The 26,044-nt window shown below is 40.2% G+C and overlaps 2 protein-coding genes across 2 annotated transcripts; both read left to right on the top strand.

Annotated features, from left to right (window-relative positions):
- Positions 1-993: 993 nt before the first annotated feature.
- On the top strand, positions 994-18,869 carry smc1b (structural maintenance of chromosomes 1B; the record flags this gene model as incomplete). The annotated part of the gene is made up of 25 exons (XM_080028511.1): positions 994-1,102; positions 1,592-1,780; positions 2,280-2,392; positions 2,712-2,915; positions 7,535-7,773; positions 8,108-8,369; positions 8,739-8,879; positions 10,109-10,191; positions 10,418-10,625; positions 11,278-11,463; positions 11,669-11,860; positions 12,230-12,376; positions 12,644-12,781; positions 12,989-13,105; positions 13,215-13,321; positions 13,594-13,735; positions 13,978-14,123; positions 15,074-15,227; positions 15,656-15,754; positions 15,858-16,014; positions 16,374-16,528; positions 16,843-16,994; positions 18,110-18,179; positions 18,560-18,670; positions 18,759-18,869. 25 exons carry the CDS (start codon positions 994-996, stop codon positions 18,867-18,869), a joined length of 3,732 nt encoding a protein of 1,243 aa, XP_079884637.1.
- Positions 18,870-21,018: 2,149 nt separating this feature from the next.
- borcs5 (BLOC-1 related complex subunit 5) lies at positions 21,019-25,452 on the top strand. The gene is made up of 4 exons (XM_080028595.1): positions 21,019-21,422; positions 22,000-22,143; positions 22,676-22,833; positions 23,177-25,452. Exons 1-4 carry the CDS (start codon positions 21,365-21,367, stop codon positions 23,408-23,410), a joined length of 594 nt encoding a protein of 197 aa, XP_079884721.1. The 5' UTR covers positions 21,019-21,364; the 3' UTR covers positions 23,411-25,452.
- The last annotated feature ends 592 nt before the right edge of the window (positions 25,453-26,044 follow it).

Here is a 26,044-nt window from a genome sequence, read left to right as displayed (position 1 = left end):
CTTCGAATAAGGCCTACTCCTTTTCATGTTTCATTTTGATTATCTATCTATCTATCTATCTATCGATCGATCGATCTATCTATCTATCTATCTATCTATCTATCTATCTATCTATCTATCGATCGATCGATCGATCGATCTATCTATCTATCTATCTATCGATCGATCGATCGATCGATCGATCGATCGATCGATCTATCTATCTATCTATCTATCTATCTATCTATCTATCTATCTATCTATCTATCTATCTATCTATCTATCTATCTATCTATCTATCTATCTATCTATCTATCTATCTATCTATCTATCTATCTATCTATCTATCTATCTATCTATCTATCTATCTATCTATCTATCTATCTATCTATCTATCTATCTATCTATCTATCTATCTATCTATCTATCTATCTATCTATCTATCTATCTATCTATCTATCTATCTATCTATCTATCTATCTATCTATCTATCTATCTATCTATCTATCTATCTATCTATCTATCTATCTATCTATCTATCTATCTATCTATCTATCTATCTATCTATCTATCTATCTATCTATCTATCTATCTATCTATCTATCTATCTATCTATCTATCTATCTATCTATCTATCTATCTATCTATCTATCTATCTATCTATCTATCTATCTATCTATCTATCTATCTATCTATCTATCTATCTATCTATCTATCTATCTATCTATCTATCTATCTATCTATCTATCTATCTATCTATCTATCTATCTATCTATCTATCTATCTATCTATCTATCTATCTATCTATCTATCTATCTATCTATCTATCTATCTATCTATCTTAGTGCCATGGATATTGTATAACGTCAACAAAAGTGAAATATGTTGTTTGTGTGCCTCCTGGGAGTCCGTCGTTCTTTCCCGCCCGCGAATATCTTTCCTACTCTGAAAAGACAACTTTGCTTCTGCCACATTCATTGGCTTCTTCACTAGCCACAAAATAGTGAGATTAAAATGGGATATCTAAAGCAAATTGATGTTGAAAACTTCAAGTCATGGCGAGGGAAGCAGGTTATCGGTCCGTTCATGCGATTTAACTGTATAATTGGCCCAAATGGCTCCGGTAAGTTTAACTTTCAAGCTAACGTTAGCTTAGTTTAACCAACATAGGTTCACGTTTATAAAGGTGTTTATTAGGGTTCACTTACATAGGTTAATATAAATTAAAAGTGAATGGTTGTAACAGTTTACCCTAGTTGGGTAAATAATTATTAAGCAAGTTAGGAGAAGTATTCTATTCTTTCGTTCATCTTTTTTGTTATACATGTCACACATTTTTCATAAGATGAATGATGCATAACTCACTACCTATACTTTTCAAGTACATTTAAACCATAACGTGTCAATTATTATGTGTTAAAGGTTGAAAATAAAGATATCTCCACAGTATATGGTTATCTCATGTGTTAATCTGTTAACACAAAAAAAAATTACATTATAATAATGGCTGCCGCCCCTTAAATTTATGTCAGCTCTCTTAAAATTTTCTTCAAAGCAAACTTTGAAGAAAGGAGTAATTCCGATACATGCTGAAAATGTCCAATCACACCAGGGAAGTCCAATGTGATGGACGCCCTGAGCTTCGTTATGGGTGAGCGGGCTGCCTCCCTCCGGGTGAAGCACCTCCGCGACCTGATCCATGGAGCCCACATCGACCAGCCTGTCAGCGAAACCGCGCGCGTCTCCATGCGGTACTGCGACGACCACGATCACGAAACCCTCTTCTGCAGGAGCATCATAGGTCAGTGTAGTGAGTTTAGCTTTCCCAATTTAGTAAGTACGTGTTTTATATAGTTTTATAGTTAATTGGTTATAAATTGTCAAGCAGAAGGGTTTCAATTGAGGACAGAAAAGGATAAATAAAGCCTTCCTGCCTGCACCCTCTTTTACCTCCAGTACTACCATAAACATGGCTATTACATGGTTCTTACAGGCCATTCAAATTTATTAAAATGCTCACACAGGGTAAGTAGGATTTTCTGATTTTTTTTCTTATGTTGCCATTTAAAACCTCAAAATAATTGCTAGCATCTATTTTGTAAATTCTCTACACATACCTCTTGCATGAAACTTTAGACAGACAGATTGCAATTAACATTTGGGCAAAATTTACTAATTCACTCATTAATTGCCCAAAGTAATTGTTGTCGTATTTCTTTTTGTTCTTCAGTTTGGATTATTGTAAAATGTATCTTAAAATTTTGATCTGTTTTTATAGCTGTCAATCAATGTATTTTTAGGTGACAACTCCGAGTATCGCATCAATGGTACACATGTCACTCTGGGCAAATACCTGGAGGAGCTTCAGAAGATCGGCATAGTGACAAAGGCTCGAAACTGTCTGGTCTTCCAGGTAAACACCGTCATACACATAGTTCTTTTATTATCTTATCAGATTCATGTTAAATTATGTTATCCTATCTTATCCTATCATATGTATTGTTTGTTGGAGAATTGACATGTCACTCTCGAATTTGAAATTACATTTTTAAATTTTTGGTCATATCGATAGCAACCTTATCAATCTTAAATGCAATTATTGTCTACATTGATAATATTTCTGTAACAGAGTTATGTAAGGACTTACTGCAGTGCACTCTTTGGCCTTTAAAATGTCAAGTGATCATCATGCCGTTACAAACCACTCTGTTCCTCATCATTCTCCACACCAGGGGGCAGTGGAGTCCATAGCTTTGAAGGACCCAAAGGAGAGGACCAAGATGTTCGAGGTCATCAGTCAGTCCAAAGAACATGCTGCAGACTATAACAAGAAGAAAGAGGCTCTGCTCAAGGCCAAAGACGACACGCAGTTTCACTTTACCAAGAAGAAGACGGCCACTGTTGAGAGGAAACAAGTGTCGCAGGAAAAAATGGAGGTAAAGTCACGCTAAGAGAGGAATGCAATATTTCTGTCCACACACAGCAACAGTCTCCTGTTTATCCTATACATTTCAGGCATCAGAAAGGTGTGGTAGGAAGGAAGATCTGACATGCGTTTTGGGAAAGGCACATTTACTGTAAACTTAACCTCTTAGACTCTAGGGTCCCCTATTTAGGGGACTTTGTGATCACTCTCGCAGCAAAAGGCATACAACACTTCCATAACAATGTAGAAATAGTCATACTGCACATCGAATTAAACATGAGAAACTCAGCTACAAGCACATATAAGTAATTTTTACACACACCAAACACAACTCAAACACCAAGCATATTAATGATCAAATATCAAAATCCGAATAGCGTCAGAAAGTCAACCCTCTCTCCACATTTCCATTGCTACCGCTCCGATACTTCATTGTATACACACAAATATCATCTCCAATGAAAGCTAAGACCATAACGAGTTCAACAGTACCACTGTCATGTCCCTACGATAAAAACTCAGTGAACCAGCGACCAAAGAATACAAAGGTAAACAATCACTTACTTACAGAGACCAACATAAATTCGCTCTTACCTTTGCGATATTTTGATGAAAAGTTGTACTTTAGAGCAAAAAACTCCTGTTATAGTAAATCCAACATGTCCCCTTTCGTTTCCAACCATTTCCAAGTGAATCTGACATATTTTTCACTTTCAAGGAGTCTCGTTAGTTCACCATGCATCATAGAAGGTTTACCGCGGGTACCATTTTGCTTTCTTACTGCTAGCCAATCATGTGTCTGGCACACATTTCGATACCTCCCCTAAAATCTATTGGCTCTTACGGTTAAAACAAGGTGTCAATCATCCGAAACGAACAATCATTGGCTGAGTTATGGGTCTGCGTATCCATCTTAGGCTACATGCAACAGTAGCCATGTTTACGCAGAGTGCGCAGAGCGCACGGTGTGAGACGGATACTGAGGAGTACTGAGGAGTTTTGAGATAGTTTGTCGTTGTTTTTTGGTCATTTATTATCAAAAATGGCAGAACATCGCCGAACCAAGTGCAGTATGGATAAGTTGATCGAAATGATAACTGTTGAGAATGCTGACGAACTTTCTGCACGGGACTCCAGCTCAGACGACAGAGACCTCGGCAGCGACAGTGACAACATGCCACCTATGGAAAGGTACAATTCAATTAATTAGTTACTAGAGAGACATCCCAAAGAGATGTTCATATATACCAGTATATAATGTATATAATATCAGTTTTATGCTAGATAAATGCGTGTGTGTGTGTGTGTGTGTGTGTGTGTGTGTGTGTGTGTGTGTGTGTGTGTGTGTGTGTGTGTGTGTGTGTGTGTGTGTGTGTGTGTGTGTGTGTGTGTGTGTGTGTGTGTGTGTGTGTGTGTGTGTGTGTGTGTGTGTGTGTGTGTGTGTGTGTGTGTGTGTGAGAGAGGCAGGCAGGGAGGGAGGGAGTGTGTTTTTTATGTTGTGTTTACTTCCAAGATTATTATTATCACATGTCTATTGCTTATGTGAATGCATGTATTGTGTGTGTGTTTTACTTCCAAGATTGTTATTATCACACATCTATTGTGATAGCTTTTGTGAATATATTGTGAATGTATTACACTTTCAAAATAAGGCCACTAAATAATATTTGTTTCCTTCCACAATTGGTGTTGCAGTGATGATGAGCAGCTTCATCTTCCCAGACAGAGCCATTGCCTTCTCAGATGCAGCTAGGAAGTTACTCCACCGCTTGCCTCTACCCCCACGCATGCCCATCTGCTGGGATCCCGAGGGTGAAGACATCCATGTATTGCAGGAAATGTCAGGTACCACTGTCTCACTGCAAAAAAGAACTGTTTCCAGCTCTGGCACGACAACAAGTAGAGAGGAAAAGGAGACTCAGGAGGGGCTGTTTTTAGTTTGGACTTATTGTTGATATATTGTTTTTATTTGGACTTCACAGTCAGTGTAAATAGTTTTGTGTGATTTATTTTTTTACAGTTTGTTTATTATTGTTGATAAATAAATATGTTTCATTTTGATTCAAACTTCAGTTGCTTTTTATGGTTCTTTGAAAATTGTATATAGTTTAGGTTGGTTATGCAAAAAAAAAATCAAAAATCAAAAAAAAAGTCAAAAACTCTTGAAAATGTATGTGATGATCACAGATAATGACATAAAAGTGAAAAATATAGTTCAGTACATCAAAAACTTCAAATGGCACAGCTAGTGCCAAAGTGTGCCAAAATGACCATTTTGGAGAGTCCGCCTGACTAGTCTGTACTAAAACCTCTGTAATTCTGCTCTGCTTCACTTTATGAGGATCAAACTTTGCAGGGATAATGGTAACACCTTGTGCTATGCTTAGATGTAGAGTTTTAGCCCCATCAGCATCATTTCAAAGAGATATTCATTGTAAAAGTGTGATTTTTTTTAGGCGGAAATGAAATCAGTCATTTATGCTTGTGTGCAAACTTAATTGACTCTGAGCCAGTGACATAAATACTGATACTTACACATCTGAACACATTTCACAAGTGTTCCCTTCATAATGACACCACAATTATTCAAATAGACCTTGTAGATGCAGAGATATACTCTATTCATTTTGGGTATGTCATTTTCGAGCAGAAACCTAAAAAATAGGCTAGAGCTTAAGAGGTTAAACTATGCTCAGATTGCATTTTGATCTGGATAAGCCATGATTCTGATGGAGCTATGGCTTTATTTGTGATAAAATGCTGGGGAGGTTTGGACTGCACCCCAGGCACGCAGGTGGCGAACACAGGTGATGCAATGTGACTGTAAAGTAGCACATTATGATGGATATAAATCCCTTCTGTCCTGAGTTCTTGGCTGTATTTCTCAGGCGAGTATGATAGATCACGCAGCGTTATTGGTCATAAGTAGTACATACATAATGCATTATATTATATTCTATATATTTGATTGTGTGTCAGCTCTCATAATGGCAAAGACTTACAGCCACAAATCTGCTCTTTTTGTTTTTAATTTCCTTTAATGAGGCTTAAAGCGGCAACGAGTAACATTTAAATATCTTTTAAACAGCCTAATTTTTCCTCTGATAATCATAAATTACCTTTAACAGCAAACGAGACCATCAGTGCAAAGAAAGACGTTTTTATATAGTTTTTATTACTGCATTTGATCTGGTCGTACACCCAGTCCGATTTTCGGTTCACGCGTGCATGCTCTATGGTCACATATCCGTATTGGTCGCAGATTTCAGTGTGGCGCAGGAACGTGAATTGAAAAGCCTATCACTCCAGGTGAGGGAAGGGGAGCGGGAGACCAGATCCCAATTCACCAGATGTGGGACAAAGACTACGTTTGTGCGGGACAAAGTGCCGTTTTTTTAGCAAAATAAACTCGTGTCACCACCGGTAATGCCAGAGACACGGCTTTCTAAATTAAAAAAACACTATCTTTAGATCAGCGTGCAGCAGTTAAGTTAGCTACTGTTAAACAAATAGAGCATTAAGGCTGCGGCTTCACATTAAAAGCATTTCACTGGCTTCACATTAGCATTTCACTTGACAAACGTGAGTTGGCTTTTATTTTGAAGTAACAGGAAAGTGAACGTTGAAGCACTGCAGGCAGCACCTTCACAGAGCCACTGAGCCCAGCAGCCCGATACACACACACAGACAAACACACACACAGACAAACGGAGACTGCTGTCTCCTGACAGCTATCGGATAAATGCCAGATTATAAAACACGCATTTAAAAAGGGGGGCTCACTTTCAATAACAATGCGGGACAACGTCTCAATTTGCGGGACGTGTGAAAAGTAATGGAAATGCGATCTGGTCATCCTAGAAGGGGAGCGGGAGCCTTGTTTGAGACAGTTATTTGTCGTCATAATGACTGATAACGGGGCTGAACCATCAAAGAAAAAAAAATAAAATGCAATGAAGAAAAGCTCAAAGGGAGAGTGATAGGCGGGCGGGAGGGCGTTGCCAAGCAACGTATACACAATTTCACGCAGCGAACCTAGACTGCAGTGTTTACTCCTAAATGAATGAGCGGTAGCCTACTAAAACAAAGTTTACTTTGCCTCACCAGCATCATCAGATGACCATTATTCATCTGAAATAGTCATTATTTACAACAACATAAACACATTACCTCATCGTGATCCATAACTAACTGCCGTCTCTCGTTCATTCGCTTTGTGTGGGGACTGGGGACACATACTCGTTCAGCTCCGTGAGAGGTGACAATGGATCAACTCATTGCAATCAGGTCAGGTGTAGTTGATGCTGTGTCACTAACCACTCTCACCGAGCCGAAAAGAGTCCGATGCCCTCACACTTTCAACACACGGACACGCACTATATTGCTTCCTGATTATTTGAATCTTGAGGCCCTGCACGAGCTAGAAAACAGCTTCACGACAGCTGGCGTCGTAAAAATACTACCGCTTTTGTTCAAAGGTGTCGCCAACGTGCCGACTTACTCGTTGTACCTTTAATGCCTGGCTTTATTCTGGGCTAATGTATCTTATGATGTAGGAGAGAGCAGCAGAAATAAGTGTGTAGTGTACTAAATGACTGATATATAAGTGCCCACTTCCCACTTGTCCAGGCCCAGAAGTACCAGACGCTGGTGGACGACCTTCACCAGACGCGCCTGCAGATGAACCTGGCTGAGCTCTACCATAACGAGCGGAGCATCAGCGTCCTCAGTGACACCCTGAAGGGGAAGCAGCAGGCCGCAGCAGCCAAGAAGGAGAAACTGGACGACGCCGAGCAGACAGTCAAAGCCTACAAGAAGGAACATGGACGCTTCACCAGGGAGCAGCAGCACGTAGATAAGGAGATCCGGTGTGTTTGTGTGTGGATTTACATTTTGGGTTAAGTTTTAGCAAAATGTGGGACGGTATATTTTCGTATTCATATGAGTATGATATTAAAATGATAACAGTGAAAAAGTGTAAACCCATCAATTAGACATTAGCTAATGGAGCCACAAGAACTTATTTTATTGCTCCCTTTTGTTTCTCCATCTAAAGATGTTTAAAGTCAAGGCTCAGATCATAGCTTCTATTTATCTGTAGTTGAACTGGCATACAGTGTGTAAATAAACAGGTGGTGTGTGCCAGAAAGTCTTCCATTACTAGTATTAGTAACCCAGGTCTTTTCTCACTCTGTCACTCAGTGCCCAGGATCACCTCCTGTCCCAGAGTCGCTCTCAGTACATCAAAGCCAAAGTGAACACGTCCCATCACACCAAGAAGGCTGAGGAGCTCCGCGAGGCTCTGAGGAAGAGTCAGAAGCTGATGGCTGTCAAGCAGCAGGAGCTGGCAGACGGACGGCAGGAGATCGCTGAACTGGAGCGGACCTGGAAGAGCTACGAGAAGCAGCAGGCGCGGGACAAGAAGGCGTCCCGCGGGAGAGACATTGACCTGGACGAGGATCAGGTGAGAGTGTGTCAAACAACAACTCCTTTCGAACGTTGTTGGTCTACTTTATGTAAATGTTTCAGTGTCTATGCGCAGGCATTCTCTCTGCTCCGTTTTGCTAAGGGCTGGGCTTCGCTCCTGACACACACAAACACATAGCCGTCTGAAAAGCAGGCGATAACATACTCGTCTTTTAAACGCAGCCAACATGAATCTAGCACCAGGCAACAGTGGCGAGAATGCTAACGTTAGCTCTGTTGCTAGTCAATCTCTTACCAGTAATTGTATTAGAAGGTCAAAACAGACATCCACAACAGGCGGCAGTGGGGCCATCTTGTGGATCTCAATAAACGTCCCTCACTGTGTTTGCATGTATTTCTGCTCCAGCTTGAGCGATACAAAGAGTTGAAGGAGCTGGCCCGGAAGCAGGGTGCTGTCTACAGCCAGCAGGCAGAGAAACTGCAGTGGGAGGTGAAAGCCGACTACGAGAAGATGGCTTTCGACCTGCGCAGAAAGAAGGAAGTGGAGGTACTGTCACTGGCACATTTTCCTTCCACCTCAATTTCATTATGTTTAAGCAGCTCCGAGTAACATTTAAATATCTTTTAAACAGCCTCATGTTTCCTCTCATAATCATAAATTACCTTTAACAGCAAACGAGACCATCAGTGCAAAGAAAGACGTTTTTATATAGTTTTTATTACTGCGTTTGGTCTGGTCGCACACCCAGTCCGATTTTCGGTTCGCGCGTGCAGGCTCTATGGTCACATATCCGTATTGGTCGCAGATTTCAGTGTGGCTCAGCAACGCGATTTCAGAGGGAAGGGGAGCGGGAGCCTTGTTTGAGACAGTTGTTTGTCGTCATAATGACTGATAACGGGGCTGAACCATCAAAGAAATGAAGAAAAGCTAAAAGGGAGAGTGATATAGGCTACGGGCGGGACGAGGGCGTTGCCAAGCAACGTGTACACAATTTCACGAGAGCGAAATAGACTGCAGTGTTTACTCCTAAATGAATGAGCGGTTGGTACTAACACAAAGTTTGCTTTGCTTCACCATCATCAGATAACCATTATCTGAAATAGTCATTATTTACATCAACAACACAAACACATTACCTCATCGTGATCCATACTAACTGCCGTCTCTCGTTCATTCGCTTTCTGTGAGGACCTTACTATCTATGGTGAGGACACGTCTTTCAGCTCCGTGAGAGAGAGTAGTTAGGTGACACTGCTGCATCAACTCATTGCAATCAGGTGTGTGTAGCACTGACTGGCATTAGTTGATGCAGTGTCAAATCCACTCTCACGGAGCCGAAAAAAGTCCTCACACTTTCAACACACGGACAGGCACTATATTGCGCCCTTCTCAGTTCACACTTGCACGTCTGGCACGAGCTAGAAAACAGCTTTGCGACAGCGGGCGTCGTAAAAATACTACCGCTTTTGTCCAAAGGGGCCGCCAACGTGCAATGTTACTCGTAGTGGCTTTAAATACCATTGCTGAGCTGATGCTGAAAGACACAAACTGTATCTAATAATCATGCATTCCACTTGATACTTGAGTCCAATATTATATCTCGTTTAGCTCTTTTTGGTGTATCAAAACAAGTCCTGAGGGAAACTTTTATTTATAATTTTATTTTGTTAACCACAGTTTTTCATTGCAGTGTAAGAAAAGTGCCATATAAATAAAGTTTGACTGATTGATTACATAAAATACAACACAAAATACAAATATATCAACTGTTGTAGGCTGGCATCAAGAACAACCAGAGTCAGCTGGAAGATTTGACACGAAGAGCCGAGAAGCTAGAGGATTACACCAAGACCTGCATGTATGTCACGTGCACACTTATATCACATAACTGTAACTGATAAATGACTAAATAAAGCAACTTAACTTAACTGTCCAAAGCAATGCCAGACAGGGGGGGGGGGAAGCCTGCCAGTCCCTTACTGTCAGAGAGCTGTTGTTTAAACTATATTGTTATTTATCAGTGGCTAATTCTATTCTTTAAAATGAGTGTGAGAAACTGAACAGAACATAACTGTGTGTTTCAGAACGTCCCTTGAAGAGTACCGTCAGCTTGAGGAGAGCCTCAGTGCGGAGCTGCGGCAGGGCCGACAGCGCAGCGAGGAGGTGAACGCGGAGCTGGGCCAGCTGCTGGAGGAGCTGGGGAACGCTCGTCTGGAGAGCCTGGAGAGCAGACGACAGCTGCAGCGCAAAGAGCTGCTGGAGAAGCTACGCAGACTTTACCCTGACACTGTGGTAAGAGACACAACCAGTGGACTGTAAGAATGCTATAAAGACCCGAGGTAAGGAGACTGAAGATGTGTTTCAGGAACGTATTGTCATGGCAAAACAAATACAGTATACCCAACCATGCTACACGACTTTACAAAAAAACAACACAATTAGATGGATAAGAAAGTCAGAAAAAATTGTTTTAAAGGATTTATATTTTAAATTACTATGAATGTTTAGTTAAATGTTCTTTAAGATAATACTTCTCTGGCATATGCACACATGAAACGCTAGCTCAACACTTAGCAACCAGGAAACACCAAGAGGGTGTAAAGATATTTTTAGGAAACAGGTGAAGTTAATAATTAGACAAGATAAGTTATTGGTTGGAAGTTTTCTTGCTCTCAGCAGCAGGATCAACACCTTGGAGAGAACCACAGTGCACAGTCCTGACAGTAACATCATTCAACTCCGTGATAGAAAACACCTCCCATGCTAAACTTAGTTTCCGTGAAGATGACGATAAATCCCCACAAGTCATCCCTACAAATCCAGTGGCATTTTTTTCCTTCAAGCATCCGTCAAATAAACTTTAACTATAACATGGTCATTTATCAGTTAGAACTTCATCACACGATCATTTTTAAAACTCCCTTGCCTCATTTTTCTGTTGCAGTACGGTCGTCTGTCTGACTTGTGCAGCCCCATCCATAAAAAGTACCAGCTGTGTGTCACCAAGGTGTTTGGCCGCAACATGAACGCCATTGTAGTTTCCTCAGAGAAAGTGGCCCGGGACTGCATCGCTTTTATCAAGGAGGAGCGAGCCGAACCTGAGACCCTACTGCCCATCGACTACTTGGATGTAAGTTAAAACTAAAGCAAGTTGTGAATTTCTATTTGTTTTGGTTGTTTGCATAGGAAAGGTGATGGAATTGTCTTTAGATGGTAGAATATAGAAAATACGATACGTTTTCTATGTTTTTCAGTCCACTCCATCGTTTCTTCATCAGATTATCACACACGTGCATGTTAGGTGGCATTGCTAACTGTCACTATTATGTTCCCAGGTGAAACCCCTGAATGAGCGACTGAGGGAGATACCCGGTGCCAAGATGTTGGTCGATGTGGTTCAGGTTAACAATTCCACAGGTGCCGCACAGCTGAGGAAAGTGGTGCAGTTTGTTTGTGGCAATGCCTTGGTGTGTGACACCCTTAAGGAAGCAAAGAGTGTGGCCTTCGACGGGCGGGAGCGCCTTAAGGTAAGCTTTGCCCTTTGGCCACAGACATTGGATTCAGGATCATTCAGTCATACTGCTGCATTGCAAATCAGGTTTTTAGGGGCTGTTTTACCATCTTTGAGTGCCAGCTCCGTTTGCTTTACCAGACAATTACAAAATACAAAATACATATTGAAAATACAAAATTACGACTAAATTTTCAAATTATAAAGAGATGCGGTTGAGAGAGAAAAGTGTTTTGCATAGTTTACTAAAAGTTTTTGTTTAATTAAAGTAAAACTTAGGCCCTCACTCACCTAAATACATTTCCATAATTTTGGGTAAAATTCCAGGAAACACTATAAATCTTGTGGACCAAACAGGTTATGTAATCAGATGTGTTTTCTGTAGACAGTATCTCTGGACGGGACGCTGTTTGCAAAGTCAGGTATCATCTCTGGAGGCTCCAGTGACCTGCAGTTCAAAGCTCGCTGCTGGGACAACAAAGAAATGCTGAAGATGAAGGAACGCAAGGAAAAGCTGACAGCAGAGTTGCGAGTAAGTCAACGCACAACATTTTTAATATTTTGGAATCAGGCATGTAAACTTCAGGTCTTTCAAGTCTTCAATTCATTTTGTGAATTTTCTACAAAAAAAAAAATTATTTTTTGCTAGAGTATTGAACACACATGTAATGAACATAATGTATGTTTATTGTAGGGTCATTTAGTTAAGAAAGAGACACAAATATGGGCTGAAATAAAATGTTAAGAGTGAATCAATTATTCAAAATAAACCTTTACTCTGATTTTGGTCCTTTGACAGGATTTGATGAAGCTGAAGCGAAAGGAGGCTGACCTGAAACAGACTGTCGCTCAGGCTCAGGGAGCTCAGACTCGCCTCAAATACTCCAAAACTGAGCTGGAAAACATTCGCAAGAAAGATATCCATAAATGCCATGCGGTAGGACCACAGCACTTTGACTTTCTAACATGTAATGTCATAATTGAGTGTTGGTTCTTTGACATGGCTCTACTGTATGTATACATGTTAATCAGAGCCCCTGTATCACTATCACTGAAATCCCAAAGCGTATTAGACGTATACAGTATATTTGACAGTTTTCAAGGTACTTACTCTGTCTTGTCTTTTCTTGTTGATTGTTATCAGGAGATTTCCCGTATGGAGAGTGAGTTAGCAAACCTGGACTCTCAGATCCAGATGCAGCAGGAGAGCGTGGAGGCAAAAGATGAAGAGATGAAGAGGATGAGAGACAAGATCGATAAGGTAATGCTGTTGATCTGTCGGTAACCTGTTTGCACATCCTGGCTTTGGCTGCAATGTTGACTTTCATGCTGAGGGTAAATTCCTATTTCAATATTTTCTGTGCATTAAGATGGAGGACGAGGTGTTTTCTGACTTCTGTGCTGAGATCGGTGTGGACAACATCAGAGAGTACGAGCAGGAGAACCTGAAGCATCAGACTGATCTCGACAAGAAGCGGTACGACATCAACCCACCAGTATCTTCATTATCATATCAAGTCATAAACCTTTACTTTCAATAAAAAGTACTTCTGCATTATTTCAGTTTTAAAAATACATTAAAAATTATTTATACAATCACAGTATGACTCTTATCAACACATGTCTATAACAGATGTTAAATAAAAGGAGGCAAAGATTGTTAGGTGCTATAAAAATTGTCTGAACATGTTTTACTACATTTATAAGACGTAATACAGCATAAACACTTTTATATGCTTCTCTTTTCAGACTGGAGTTTGAGAGTCAGTGCACTCGTCTGAAGGCACAGCGGGAGTACGAACAAGACCAACTGGAGCAGCAGAAAAAGAAGCTTCGCAAAATGGAGGAAACCATCAACAAGGAAGAGAAACTTGTGGCCGAGCAGAGGAAGGTACATCACCTCATGCTACATTCTGTGTTGTTGCTAATACTGTATAGCTCACTGCCGTCAAACTGCCTCCTGTAATATAGGCAGTAAAAGGTGTCGACAGTTATTAATTAACTAGTATCCACCTTACTGGATTTCTTCCAAAAATAATTTAAGAATAAGTCTGTTCATATAGCTATTTCTGGACACAATTAAACCTTTAAGTTAGAGTTTTTCGGGCCTGATTTTTTTCCATTTTCTATCAGGATGAGGAGAATATGCTGGTGGCTGTGGAGGAAGGTCAGAACAAACTGCTGGATCTGAAGAACCAGCTGCTTTGTAAGAAGAGCCAAGTGGCCGCTGCCAAAGCCGAGCTGGACCAGAAAACACAGAAACTCCAAGAAGTCAACAAGTAACACTATCACTTATAATCCAGTGCAATCGTCACTGTTACTGAGCTGCGATGCCATTATTACTGGAACCACTGCTGCTGTTCATAGGGTTTCCCCAATTTCTTTTCTTTTTTTTTTTACATTTTGACCTTAAAGTGAGAGGAAACTAGTCTGGCATTCCCAGACCTGCCACTAGGCGCTGGCAAATTAAATTTGCTGCGCCTGTTGGTCTGGACACTCTCCATTGAAGCTTTTTCAGAAAGTCCAGAAATCCTGGCTCACGTTTCAATTGGTTCTATCTAATATGGGCGCGCCAGAGCCCTTTGTATGGTGCTCTGGGGCGGACGTAACCGGATGACGACAGTGACGTGCATGCGACGTCAAAGCCGTGATAGTAAACATCAAAGATGGCTGCGGATATGTTGTGTGAGTTTGAGACTGCTTTGGCCTCGACCCTTTACGATTTGGAAGACGGCACTCAAATCTTTCATTAGCAAGTAAGCGGAATGTTCTGTTTTGCCGCCCGACCACGGCAAAAGTTTAATTTAACAGTTTAACAGCTGTTCGCTAAACGAACGAGGCTTAATACGTCACCTTGTGCATCGCTCTGATTGGTTGTAGTGCTATCCAACTGCGTGCAGTGGCATTTGAAATGCACGTGTAGGAGCCGCTCCTTGAGTTGGAAATTACTATTGATCGTGGCCAGACCCTCTATCGTTCAAGATATCAGGGTCTGGATTTACAGGCTAAGAGGAAACAGCATTTCTATAGGATGTTGCCCCTGCAATGTGATGCATTTTTGCTGTTTGATTTACTTATTTTATATTCATTTTTGGAACTCCATTAACTAACCCTTAACAAAATCTGTATCTAAGAATGTCTAGATTTTTCATGGCCAAAATGATAACATACAACAGAAGTAAGTGTGAATCTTTGAATGGACATTTATATCCGTCTATCTTTCTGTCAGAGAGTTGGTGAAGCTGCAGCGGGAGGTGATGTCTGCTGAGACGGCTTTGGAGCAGAAACGCATGGCCAGACACAACCTGCTGCTGGGCTGCAAGATCCAGAGTCTGCCCATCATTCTGCTGTCTGGCAACCTGAATGAAATCAGTGAAGTGCAGGTAGGAGAAGAAGGAAGAGCAGAATTGTTTGAAAAGTGTCTGCTCTTTGCCTCTTCTGAATTATACATTCATACAACAGCCCTGCACACTTTTGCAGAAGTACCAGTATAGATATTAATTTGAGCTCATATTATTACATTATGAAATAAAGGATCATTAAACATTATAAAAAAGGAAACCTACGGGGTCTTAAAATCATTAAAAACACATAGAATTTAATATTCTCAAAATGAGTTTGCATTAAATTTCATTTTAAGTAGTATTAAAAAGGTATTAAAAAGTCTTACATTATACTTGGAGATCCCTGGGGGTACCTTGTTAAAGTAATGAAGACTGCAAACACTTAGAAACTGAAGAAGTAATGAAAACAAATTGAAGCACTTTTAGTATCAGTCTTACTTAGTGACGTATTGTTCTGGTCTGTGCAGCTGGACACAGAATCTGAAAGCACTTCAGCCACGGTGGACATCTATGAGAGAGAGGCACAGCTCGTCATCGACTACTCTAGCCTGCCGGCAGACTTCAGGGTGAGACTTCAAACAACATCATTGCACTCAATTTCCCTTAGTGCTCTTTATTTATATCCTAGTTTGTGTGTGTGTGTGTGTGTGTGTGTGTGTGTGTGTACAGCGTCTGAAGGCAGAGGAGGAGTTTGAGGCGTACTTTGATACGCTGAAGGAGTCTGTGTCCTCCATAGAGGGAGTGCTGCATCGCACCACGGCCCCCAACCTGAAAGCTCTGGAGAAGATGAGGGAGATGAAAGACAAGTTACAAGGAGTGACAGAAGGTATGTGTTGTTCAACAGTGTCTAAAACAATCACAGTCAATGTTAAAAAAGAAAGTAGAATCCAAAACACTAACTTTTTTCGGTGCTAGAACTTCATCAGGCAAACCTTTATAGCCCCGAAACACATTGCAGGAAATAAAAATGTTTTTTGCAAGCTAGACAGTGTGCGGGAGTCTACTATCTATTTCTGGATATGCTCACGAAACGGATATGCAAAGTATTCTCCCAAGCTGTTAATGTTGAAATTCCCCAGCATTTCATTCCTACTTGGGATGTTGTAATAATGCTAAGTTGTAATATGCTAACTGAAGACCAGACCTTGATTCTTTATTCAACATGGTTTCCTTTCCTTCACTCAGCCTTTGAGGCTAGCACCAGAGCAGCCAGGAAATGCAGTCAGGAGTTCGAGCAAGTCAAAGCCCAGCGCTTCCACCTCTTCAGCAAGTGCTTTGAACACGTGTCCGTTGTAATTGATCAGATCTATAAGAAAATATGCAGGAACAACAGCGCCCAGGTAAAGCAACAGAGCCACAGAAACACATTCACAATAGTATGTATAAAATAGAAAAAAGTGTATTCATCATGCTATCACAAAACCAACAATAAAGATAGAATTTAATGTTTAAATTTGGGACCCTTTTTTTTTTTTTTTTTACCAGTATGGACGTGCAATAGGTCTTTTAATGGTCTTCAAATCTAATTATGGTCTTAAAAAACGTACCAAAAAAGTAATGTTGAAAACCTATAGAAACCCAGCTTGTTCTCATTGTAGAATTCTTACAAAAATATCAAGATGAATGATACTAAAACAGACTATCTGTGCTTCAGGCCATTTTGAGTGCAGAGAATCCAGACGAGCCGTACCTCGGCGGCATCAACTACAACTGCGTGGCTCCGGGGAAACGCTTCATGTCCATGGACAATCTGTCTGGGGGAGAGAAGGCCATCGCTGCCCTGGCCCTGGTGTTCGCCATCCACAGGTTAGACTGAGCTCACAATCCAACTATTAGATCACTATACATCACATTATAATAGAGGGAAACTGGAAAAATAAGACAATAAGATAAATGATGACTGAAGATAATAACATTGTGCATGTATATATAATAGCACCAGATAACAAGGAGAATAAACATTGTGATGCATATTTAATGACAGGTTTGACAAACCACCATCCTGTCTCTCAAAATGTTTGCACTATATTGTCTGTTTTCTAGACATTTATTGAGCTCGACAGCAGGATAATTCCCTCCCTACAGCAATACAAACAAAACTCCTAAATAAAGATAAGGACTAGCTGTCGTAACAACACAGCTGTTAAAATGAAACATACATTTTTTCCTTGGGGGAATAACAGTTGTCTGGGGGTGCTTGGATTGTAATGAGTTTTTAAACTGATGAATGAACTAGAAAAGTAAAAGCTATGTAGTATGGAGAACCTGTTGTTCCTCTCGTCTTTAACATAATCAATGCTCAATCTTAAGAGACTTGAACCTCATCCATCGTCGCTGCTTTCTCTTATTTTATTTTGTACTGAAACTAATATTACTTCTTATACTGAAGACTTGTTGTTTTTACTTATTTCCTATTGAGACATTTGTCCAACATAATCTAAGGCTGTGTTCGAAAAGTCCTACTTACGTCCTCCCTCCTACATACTCAACATGTATATACTCCATACTGTCTACTTAACGATCGATTGTGTATGCGAGGTTCGTCAGACCTTTTACACTGAAGTATAAAGAAGCAATAAAGAATTGAAAAAAAAAACTTCCATGCCGTTTGAAAAGACGCAATGCACTGTGGGTTGGTTGAGTAGGAAAAGTAACCTATCGATCTATACACAAAATCTTCCCGGAAGTTAGTACCCATCAGGGCATTTCTCGCCTACACAAACTCGCATACACAACCGTCACATACTCAAATTGATGTCAAAATGAGTATAAGCAGGATGAGTAGTATGGCTTTTCGAACACAGCCTAAAACTTGTTGCATCATTTGTAATGGCTTTTGCTCGACATTTGACCCACGTTGGCTGGGTTTACCGTATATCTGTATTGTTTTTGGACACCGGTGTTTGTTTCATTCCTCTCAGCTTCCGTCCTGCTCCTTTCTTCATCTTGGACGAGGTGGACGCAGCTCTGGACAACACCAACATCGGCAAGGTGAGATACTTGCTGCACCCAAAGAATGTATTTCTAACAACTGCTTATCTTGTTGCGCACATGACAAAAAAAAGTTAAATTTTAATTGATAAATTGGAGAAATGAATAGATGACAGATGATCTGATAATGAAAATATATTTGCCACCTACATTTGTAGCACACTTATGCTATTGAAGTTTGCATTGCGTACTTAGGCATATGTTTTCTTGTGTTTCATGGCTCCAATTCAAGCAACATACATTCTTTCATTTGATTTTGATTCTTGATTTATTTGCACAATAAAAACAAACAAATCTAGTGTTTGATTTCAATGATAGTGTGTGTTCAGTTATGAACCATATTGATTCATGGATTATATTTGTGTTTTGTTTGTATCCAGGTGACCAGTTTCATCAGAGAGGAATCCAGGGAGAACATGCAGATTATTGTCATCTCCCTGAAGGAGGAGTTTTTCTCCAAGGCCGACGCTTTGCTGGGAGTCTACTCGGAGGTAACAAACCTTTAGAATGTGTTGCAAATTTGGGAGGAACTCTTGATTTCTATATATTGTGACTATGCTTTGCTCTGTTGTTTTACAGCTTGATGAATACATGTTCAGCCGCATTCTAACGCTGGACCTGCGACCCTACCCTCTGGTCGACGACGACAATGGCAGTCAGTCGGACAGGGAGAAGAAAGGACGCGTGTAGCCTGGAAACACCTGCATGTGTGTCGTTTACAATTAAGTTCATCGGACATATCATTGGTTCTAATTGAAAATGATGATTTCAATGTTTCAAACTTTCCTAAATTGTTTTTTTATAAAAATGGTGGTTAACTAGGGGGTAACAGACCAAGACTCCAGGTATTCACCTACATATGAAAATATTTGCAAAAAGTATTCAAATTTAACTCTGTTAACGTCCCTGAAATGTTGTAGCTCCTTTTTATCTTCAGGATGTTTCATGTTATCCAAAAATTATAAATGTTGGTCTATTACTGACTTGTTTTTTATATTGTTACTTGAATTTTTTTATTTAAGTTATGCTTTCAGCTTGACTGTAAAAAATAAAATGTTTTACTGAGTTAAAGATACTATGTGTTTTTTTTTTCAGTGTAATATTTCTTGATATTGATTCTCCGTTGACTTTAACTTAGTATATTTGTGCAAACAATAAAAATCGATAATATAAGAATAATCAAATAAACACAGTTAAACGCTAAAAGCAAGTACTGCAAAGTCAAGAATTTAAATTGAAAGATTTTACAGTAAATATAAAATGTGCAGATATATTTTTATTAATTAAAGGGCTGTACAGTTCTATGCATCATAAGTGTCCCTATTTTAGGTAAAATACAACAATTACAGAAAAACACTTATGGCAACAGATGTTAAAGCTGCAGTTGAGAGTTTTTTTAATGTAATATTTGGCAAAACTGTCATAATAGCCATTCAGCTATATGTAGGTGAAGTGGTCTGAAAATATTTTTTTATCACTTTGCTCCCCCCTGCCTCTGTGTGCTGCCCCCCAAAATTGCCACCGCTCATGTTAATTTTGACCAATCAGAGCGAGGTCAGATTCTCCGTTCTTATTGGCTGTGGGACCTTGGCAACGACGTTGATGCATCAGTTGCGTGATCGTTCACGACCCTAGCAGTCTGACACTAGCCTACTGTTTGGTACTAGGCTACTACGGCGGACAGCGAGTAGCAATGTCTTCACAAACAAACCCTCAATTTACCATTCCCAGGATACCAACAACTAACACCGCTAAGACAGCAAAAAAACGAGGAAAGACGAATGTTGAAAAGTTAACTGCTGAAAGGGAGACGGAGAGAGCTCGAAAAAAAGTAAACCGGCCATGTCTTCTTGCCCTATCACATCAAGACCTCTCCGACCGCGACCTCGTCCCCTTCCTCTGCCCCTAGGCTGCCTGCCGCTAGCAGCAGGACGTCCGCAGGCCCTATATAGCTTTCGTCCTGTGCTCAGTGTTGCCAACTCAAAGCGATTTTGTTGCTATATTTAGTGACTTTTCAGCCCCCCTGGCGACTTTTTTTTTCAAAGCAGCGACAAGCGACAAATCTAGCTCTTTTTTCTGGTGTTATTGGTGACTTTTTTCGCCAAAGCAAGTATCACCTCTTCTCAACGAGCAGCGGGAGCACTGACACGCAGCCCGCTCCTCGCGCAGCAGCCCCGAGCAGCCCCTCCCAGCTGCGGTCAGAGCAGGAGCATAGATAGTAGGAGATACGCACACACCTCCGCTCTGTTACAATTAGTTTGCTATCTTGCCTGGCTGTTACAGCTACTTTTGTTAGGCCTACCAGCACACTTACAATGATTTTAAGCTAACATACATGGTCTGCGATTAAAATGTAGATGCTCAATATGTACTTATGTAGTTATCATTACTAATGTTTAATCACCTCGGAATCGGACATGGTGTTTGTCTCCTGTCAATGTAACTGAATTCACACGAACGCACATAGCTGTCGTTCGGAGGGAGGAGCTACAGCAGGTAGAGCGTTGGGAAAACAGCTGTTGGGATCCCAATGGCTGAAACTCAACTGCAGCTTTAACTGATTCTGATGTACAGAATGTATATATTTTTTTGTAATGGAAGCTACACAGTTTGTGCAGAATAATTTGAGTGTCCGTTTCATAAAAACAAAAGTGAATTTAGTAGCCTTTAATATTTGTCATTTGCGAGAACAAATACGAAATAGATGTAGACCTACACTCATTTATTCAGACGTCATCAGCAGTAGGGGGCGGTATGAACCAACCCCGTGACCAATATTTACGGAAGTGTTCCCTCAGTGTGGTCATATCACTGAGTCGTTTCTGCACAAGGATATATTGATATTAAAATTGATTAAAACCATTAAACGGTGCTCATTATAAGCAGTTGAGTGCATAGTCTACTCATCTGCTCTGCTTTTCAGGAACGTCCTTAAGTGAGTGACCTTTAAGTAGCGATTGATGCTCGGCTAACTCAGCTAGCTTTTCTTTGGTGAAATTGCAACTCATTTCTGTTTCACGCGGACATGGTTGTCTGGTTTTCAGCCTGGGTGTGTTTGCAGTCACGTGCGGCTTCTGCGGATGGTGTTAAATCCGACATTTGAATTGTCTGGCAGCATTTTCCCAGAGAGTGTTGACGAAAGGTAACAGCTAGCTTTGTATCTAGACGTTAGCATAGGTAGCACCATGGGAGCCGAGCAGAGTGGAGATGCCGAGCACAAACACTCCGACTACAGCGCGTCGGGTGAGTCAGAGACCCCCTGTCATGGAGGATTTCATTAAATATTTGTTATTAAAGCATTTATCAGCAAGAGTTAACCAAGGCCACGTTTGCTTTTTTGTGTAACAGTAGGTGTCTGTTTCATTCCATATCAGTGGTACCAGTATGTTTACATCTGGTTATAGGCACAATTCTTAATTTATTTATTATACACGTCTGTATTAGATGCACATGCCATCTGTTCATAGTTACAACTGGTCATATATTTATATATGTATACATCTGTTTATACCACTAGTTCATGCCTTTAGCAATACTTTATTTAGCTTGCATTATTTTTATTTTAGCCTAGATTGTATTTAGCCTATTTTATTCTATAATACAGTATTCTTCAATCCTTCATACAGCTAATATGTACGTAATAAGTACTGTCCCAATGACAAAGCATGTATTTCACTGTAGAAGGTGTAGCTGGATATAATGAATATCCACCAATCTTTATTATAATAGAGGGTAAAAATTTATTTTTTTGATAGGTCACACAGCCTAGTGGTTTTTAACTTAGCACTATCTGATTTTTGTTTAATCGTTTTCATTGCAGTGGTGCCGTCTCCAGCGAAGCAGAAGGCAAAGATGGACGATATTGTAGTTGTGGCCCAGGGGACCCAGTCAATGCGAAATATCCACAACGACCCAGATGTCATAAAGCTTCAAGAAATACCCACCTTCCAGCCGCTTCTGAAAGGTAACTTTGAAGTCTCCCAGCTGCCCACGTTGATTATAGTGTCATCTTTTAGACAGAAGTAATAAATACAGACAGTGCAGTAGGTTTGCCTTGGTATATCATATTAAGGTATAAAACCACCAACACTGACTTGGGGCACTAGATGAAAATGTTTTATTAAGACACAGAGTAGAACTTTACTTTTGACAGACCTGTGCTCCTTTTAAAAATAAATAAACTGAAAGCAGAAGTCAGAAAATGCCTGCACACTGCAATGCTTCCAATAAATAAAATTATATATTTAAAAAAAAAAATTAACCTGCTGTATGTGTTGATGTCTGACAGATTTGAGTAAAAAATACTATGCGATTTTCATCCAGACCATTTCCAAATTATTTGCTGTAAAACTTTATTGTTGGTGAAACCTAACACTGTTAGAGGGTGGATAAAGAGCCAAGTTACATGTTTAGTCACACTCCTGAAATAATCAAATCCAGTGCAGATAGACCAAGTGTTACTCTGTTCCAAGCTCTTTGCTCTTCCCTCTACACAGGAGTGCTGAGTGGCCAGACGTCACCAAGCAGTGTGTCTCTGGAAAGGCTGGATGCCGGCCAGGTTATGCAGCTCTGCATCCGCTACCAGGATCACCTCCACCAGTGTGCCGAGGCCGTGGCCTTCGACCAGAATGCCCTGGTTAAGAGGATCAAAGAGGTATGAAAACCATGGTAATAGTTTAGCATGAGACACATTTGGTATGTAAAGTGTCTGAAAACAACAATTTTGACTATTGTGTTCCTTTTTGAATTTAGAGAATTGATATCAACATGGTTCATGGTTTTATTTCCACAGCTAGCGATTAAACAAGTGAAATGTCTATTTCCAAAGTACTGCTGGCAAATAGTTATTTGTGATACAGGATTATAAACAAATAAATTGACTAGACTATAAGTGCTTTCAACAATTTTCCTCTGCTTTACTTTGAGATGATTCAAAGTCTCATTAAAAGTCCAAGACTGTCCCTCTTAATGCCTCCCAAACTGTTCCAACTTCCCAGATGGACTTGTCAGTGGAAACCCTGTTCAGCATAATGCAGGAGCGCCAGAAACGCTACGCCAAGTACGCCGAGCAGATCCAGAAGGTCAACGAGATGTCCATGATCCTGCGACGCATCCAGATGGGCATCGACCAGACGCTGCCGCTGATGGAGAGACTCAACAACATGCTGCCGGAGAGCGAGCGTCTGGAGCCCTTCACTATGAGGCCGGATGGGGAGTCTGCCTCCAAGTAGCTACTGAAAGCCAACAACAGCTGCTTCTAGCCTGGGACTCCCATCCAGTCCAATGTCCAGGAGCAAGTGCAGGTGTGTGCAGCTGTAGGGAAACTTAAGTCTTTGCATTGCTAGCAAATATGTAGGTTAAAGGGAAAGTTCAGTATTTTTGAATAAGGTATGCATAGTTGGTCACCTTATGGAGATGACGAACAGCGAAGTCACTTTAAGGAGTTTTGGGGAGACGTTGCTGTAACAGAAGTCAGCATTGTATTGTTGCAGACAGGGCTAGCAGAAAAAAGGTATTTGCAACATATATAAAGGGTTACATAAAAAAATGTTTTTAAGCATTTTTCAGCCATTATATTACTACGCCAACTTGCTCCGATGCAGTGCATCGTATCACTCCGCCAGTCAGCTATGCAACTTAGAGTTACCATGGCTGATTCAAGAGACTTAAATAAATAAAAGTAAGTACCTAATACAACCTGCTTCGAAAATACTGAACTATCTCTTTTAAGGCCAAGTATTTAATGAGTGACACTAGCTCATCAGGTCAGACGTTTTGCTGAGCACACTCTTTCAAACAGCATCATCATACTTTAAGCACTTCCTCTACTCGGCACATACACACATTCACACCCGAGTTTACAGCTCTACTGAAGCAGTTACCATCTCTTATGAAGTGCTGCGATGAAATGTCCCCCATCTGCAGAGGGCCTGGAGATTATTTCTTATCCCTCTCCTGCAGGGAATCGAAATGGCAATCTTCCAGACACAGACATTTGTTACAAGTCTAAATGCAGGGAAAGAAAAAAAACTTTTGATTGAGCCAGCATGAAGTCCATATGCTCAAAAACCTGCTATGCAGATGTGTTCCAGGTTTTAAAAGACTCAAATGGATGTGAGTGACATAAAAAAAAACTTTTTCCTGCTCTCTGTATTTTGCGTACAACTCTCAAAACATAAGAGCCCCTCAAGAACTTGCGATGGATTGGTTTTGGATCTTGGCCCTAACATCTCCAATATTTGTTAATAATATTTTTTATGCATCTCGCTCCCACGCCATACGCATTGTTTGGAGAACCCTCTGATCAACTGCTTAAATGCAGATACACGGCTTTTAATGTTAAACAATATCAGTGTGTGATTTTTGGATATTATGACGAAGAGACCCTCTGAAAGAACTAAAACGGATTATTGCCATTGGACTACACAAGGAGCATGGACAGAGGATTGCCTCAATATTCTCATGAATTTGAGAACTTTTTGTGATGAAATAATTGTAATTTATTCGGAAACTTTTGCTCTAGCAGTTGTGTCAAATCTACAGTATTTGCATTCAAAACAGTGACAAAAGTGAAACAAAGGAAGAACTTTGTTTGTTACATGAAGAATGTTGTGATAGAAAACCATCGAAAATACCAAAGCTGTTTTGTGGCACTTGCAGTACATAACAGTTGGCCATACTTGTTGTCTCTTTGAGGAAAGGTAACTTCACTGTTTCATCTGTTGAACATTTGTTTATGTATCACAACTTATGCTGTTGTGCTGAAAGGGACAGTTCACCCAAATGATTATTTTAAAAAACAACCGAAAAACCTTTTGAGGAATCTATCTTCTGTATATGAAAACAGTTTTGGTTTTATTTGTTCAAATTTACCACAATATAATGGAGATGACTAATGACTGAATAAAGTAAATACATTGCATCATACATATTTCTGGAGTAAAAAAAGGTCCTGGTACTTATGGTTAATCCACACACTTGAATGTAATGTGTGAATGTAATGTAAACACAATTTCTTTGACCTTTTTATGGGATTCGGCAACAGAAATCTCTGTCAACTATCTCCAATCCTGAGCTAATAAAATCTACCAAGTGCTAAATCACAAATATTTTTTTGCAATTTGGGTGAGCCATCTTTTCAACAACCTAATCACTTCATAGTTAACAGTGTGACAATAAAAAAGACACAAATAATGGGGGGAACATGTGTTATTATTGCAGCATTGCTTCGGTTTGGGCTCGTGTACGTCCACTAGATGGTGCCAGAGATAAAGCTACACAGTTTGTGGCTTCTTGACTCAACTTAAAGGTTAAAAGTCCCAAAACAAAGATATTTTGGAGAGCTTGACTGATGGACACTTGGGCAGGACCTTACTGTTGCTGCCCATACGCTGACTGTCGGAGGAATCATACACTCCAACCACCTACAATTCCTACCTGTTAAGTAGCTAGAGCTTCGTCTGAGTGTGTAATTTATTAAAATATGCCACTAAAAAGATCACAGTTGTTACTAGTCTTAATAAATATTTCTCTCCTATTTGTGATACTGGGTTACATATAAAAATTAATTTGATTTGATCCATCACTCACTGTGATATTTGCGATTTTTTTAACTGTTGTGCACCTGGAAACAAGCTAAAAAATGTTGCATGACCATGAAAACCAATAAATGTGAACTGTTATGACATTAGCTTTGGCCCAAATGCGTATTTAACCACGTTTTCATCACGGCCATTTATTTTTGCATGTTTCAAAACTTAACATAACAGTCATAAATAATATTGGAGAAAATTGGTTGTCCCTTGTCCTTAAAGCAGCCTAGGATGACATGTTTTCCTGAGCATTCCCTCTTCCCCGTCCATGTG

The sequence above is a fragment of the Ammodytes marinus genome, assembly GCF_949987685.1.
Source record: "Ammodytes marinus genome assembly, chromosome: 5".
Lineage (NCBI taxonomy): Eukaryota > Metazoa > Chordata > Actinopteri > Uranoscopiformes > Ammodytidae > Ammodytes > Ammodytes marinus.
This window is presented reverse-complemented; position numbering and strand designations above follow the sequence as displayed.

Coding starts and splice junctions, on each gene's coding strand:
- borcs5 (XM_080028595.1), top strand. CDS start 21,365: ATGGGAGCCGAGCAGAGTGGAGATGCCGAGCACAAACACTCCGACTAC. Junction 21,423..21,999: donor CTCCGACTACAGCGCGTCGG/GTGAGTCAGAGA, acceptor TTTTCATTGCAG/TGGTGCCGTCTCCAGCGAAG. Junction 22,144..22,675: donor CTTCCAGCCGCTTCTGAAAG/GTAACTTTGAAG, acceptor CCCTCTACACAG/GAGTGCTGAGTGGCCAGACG.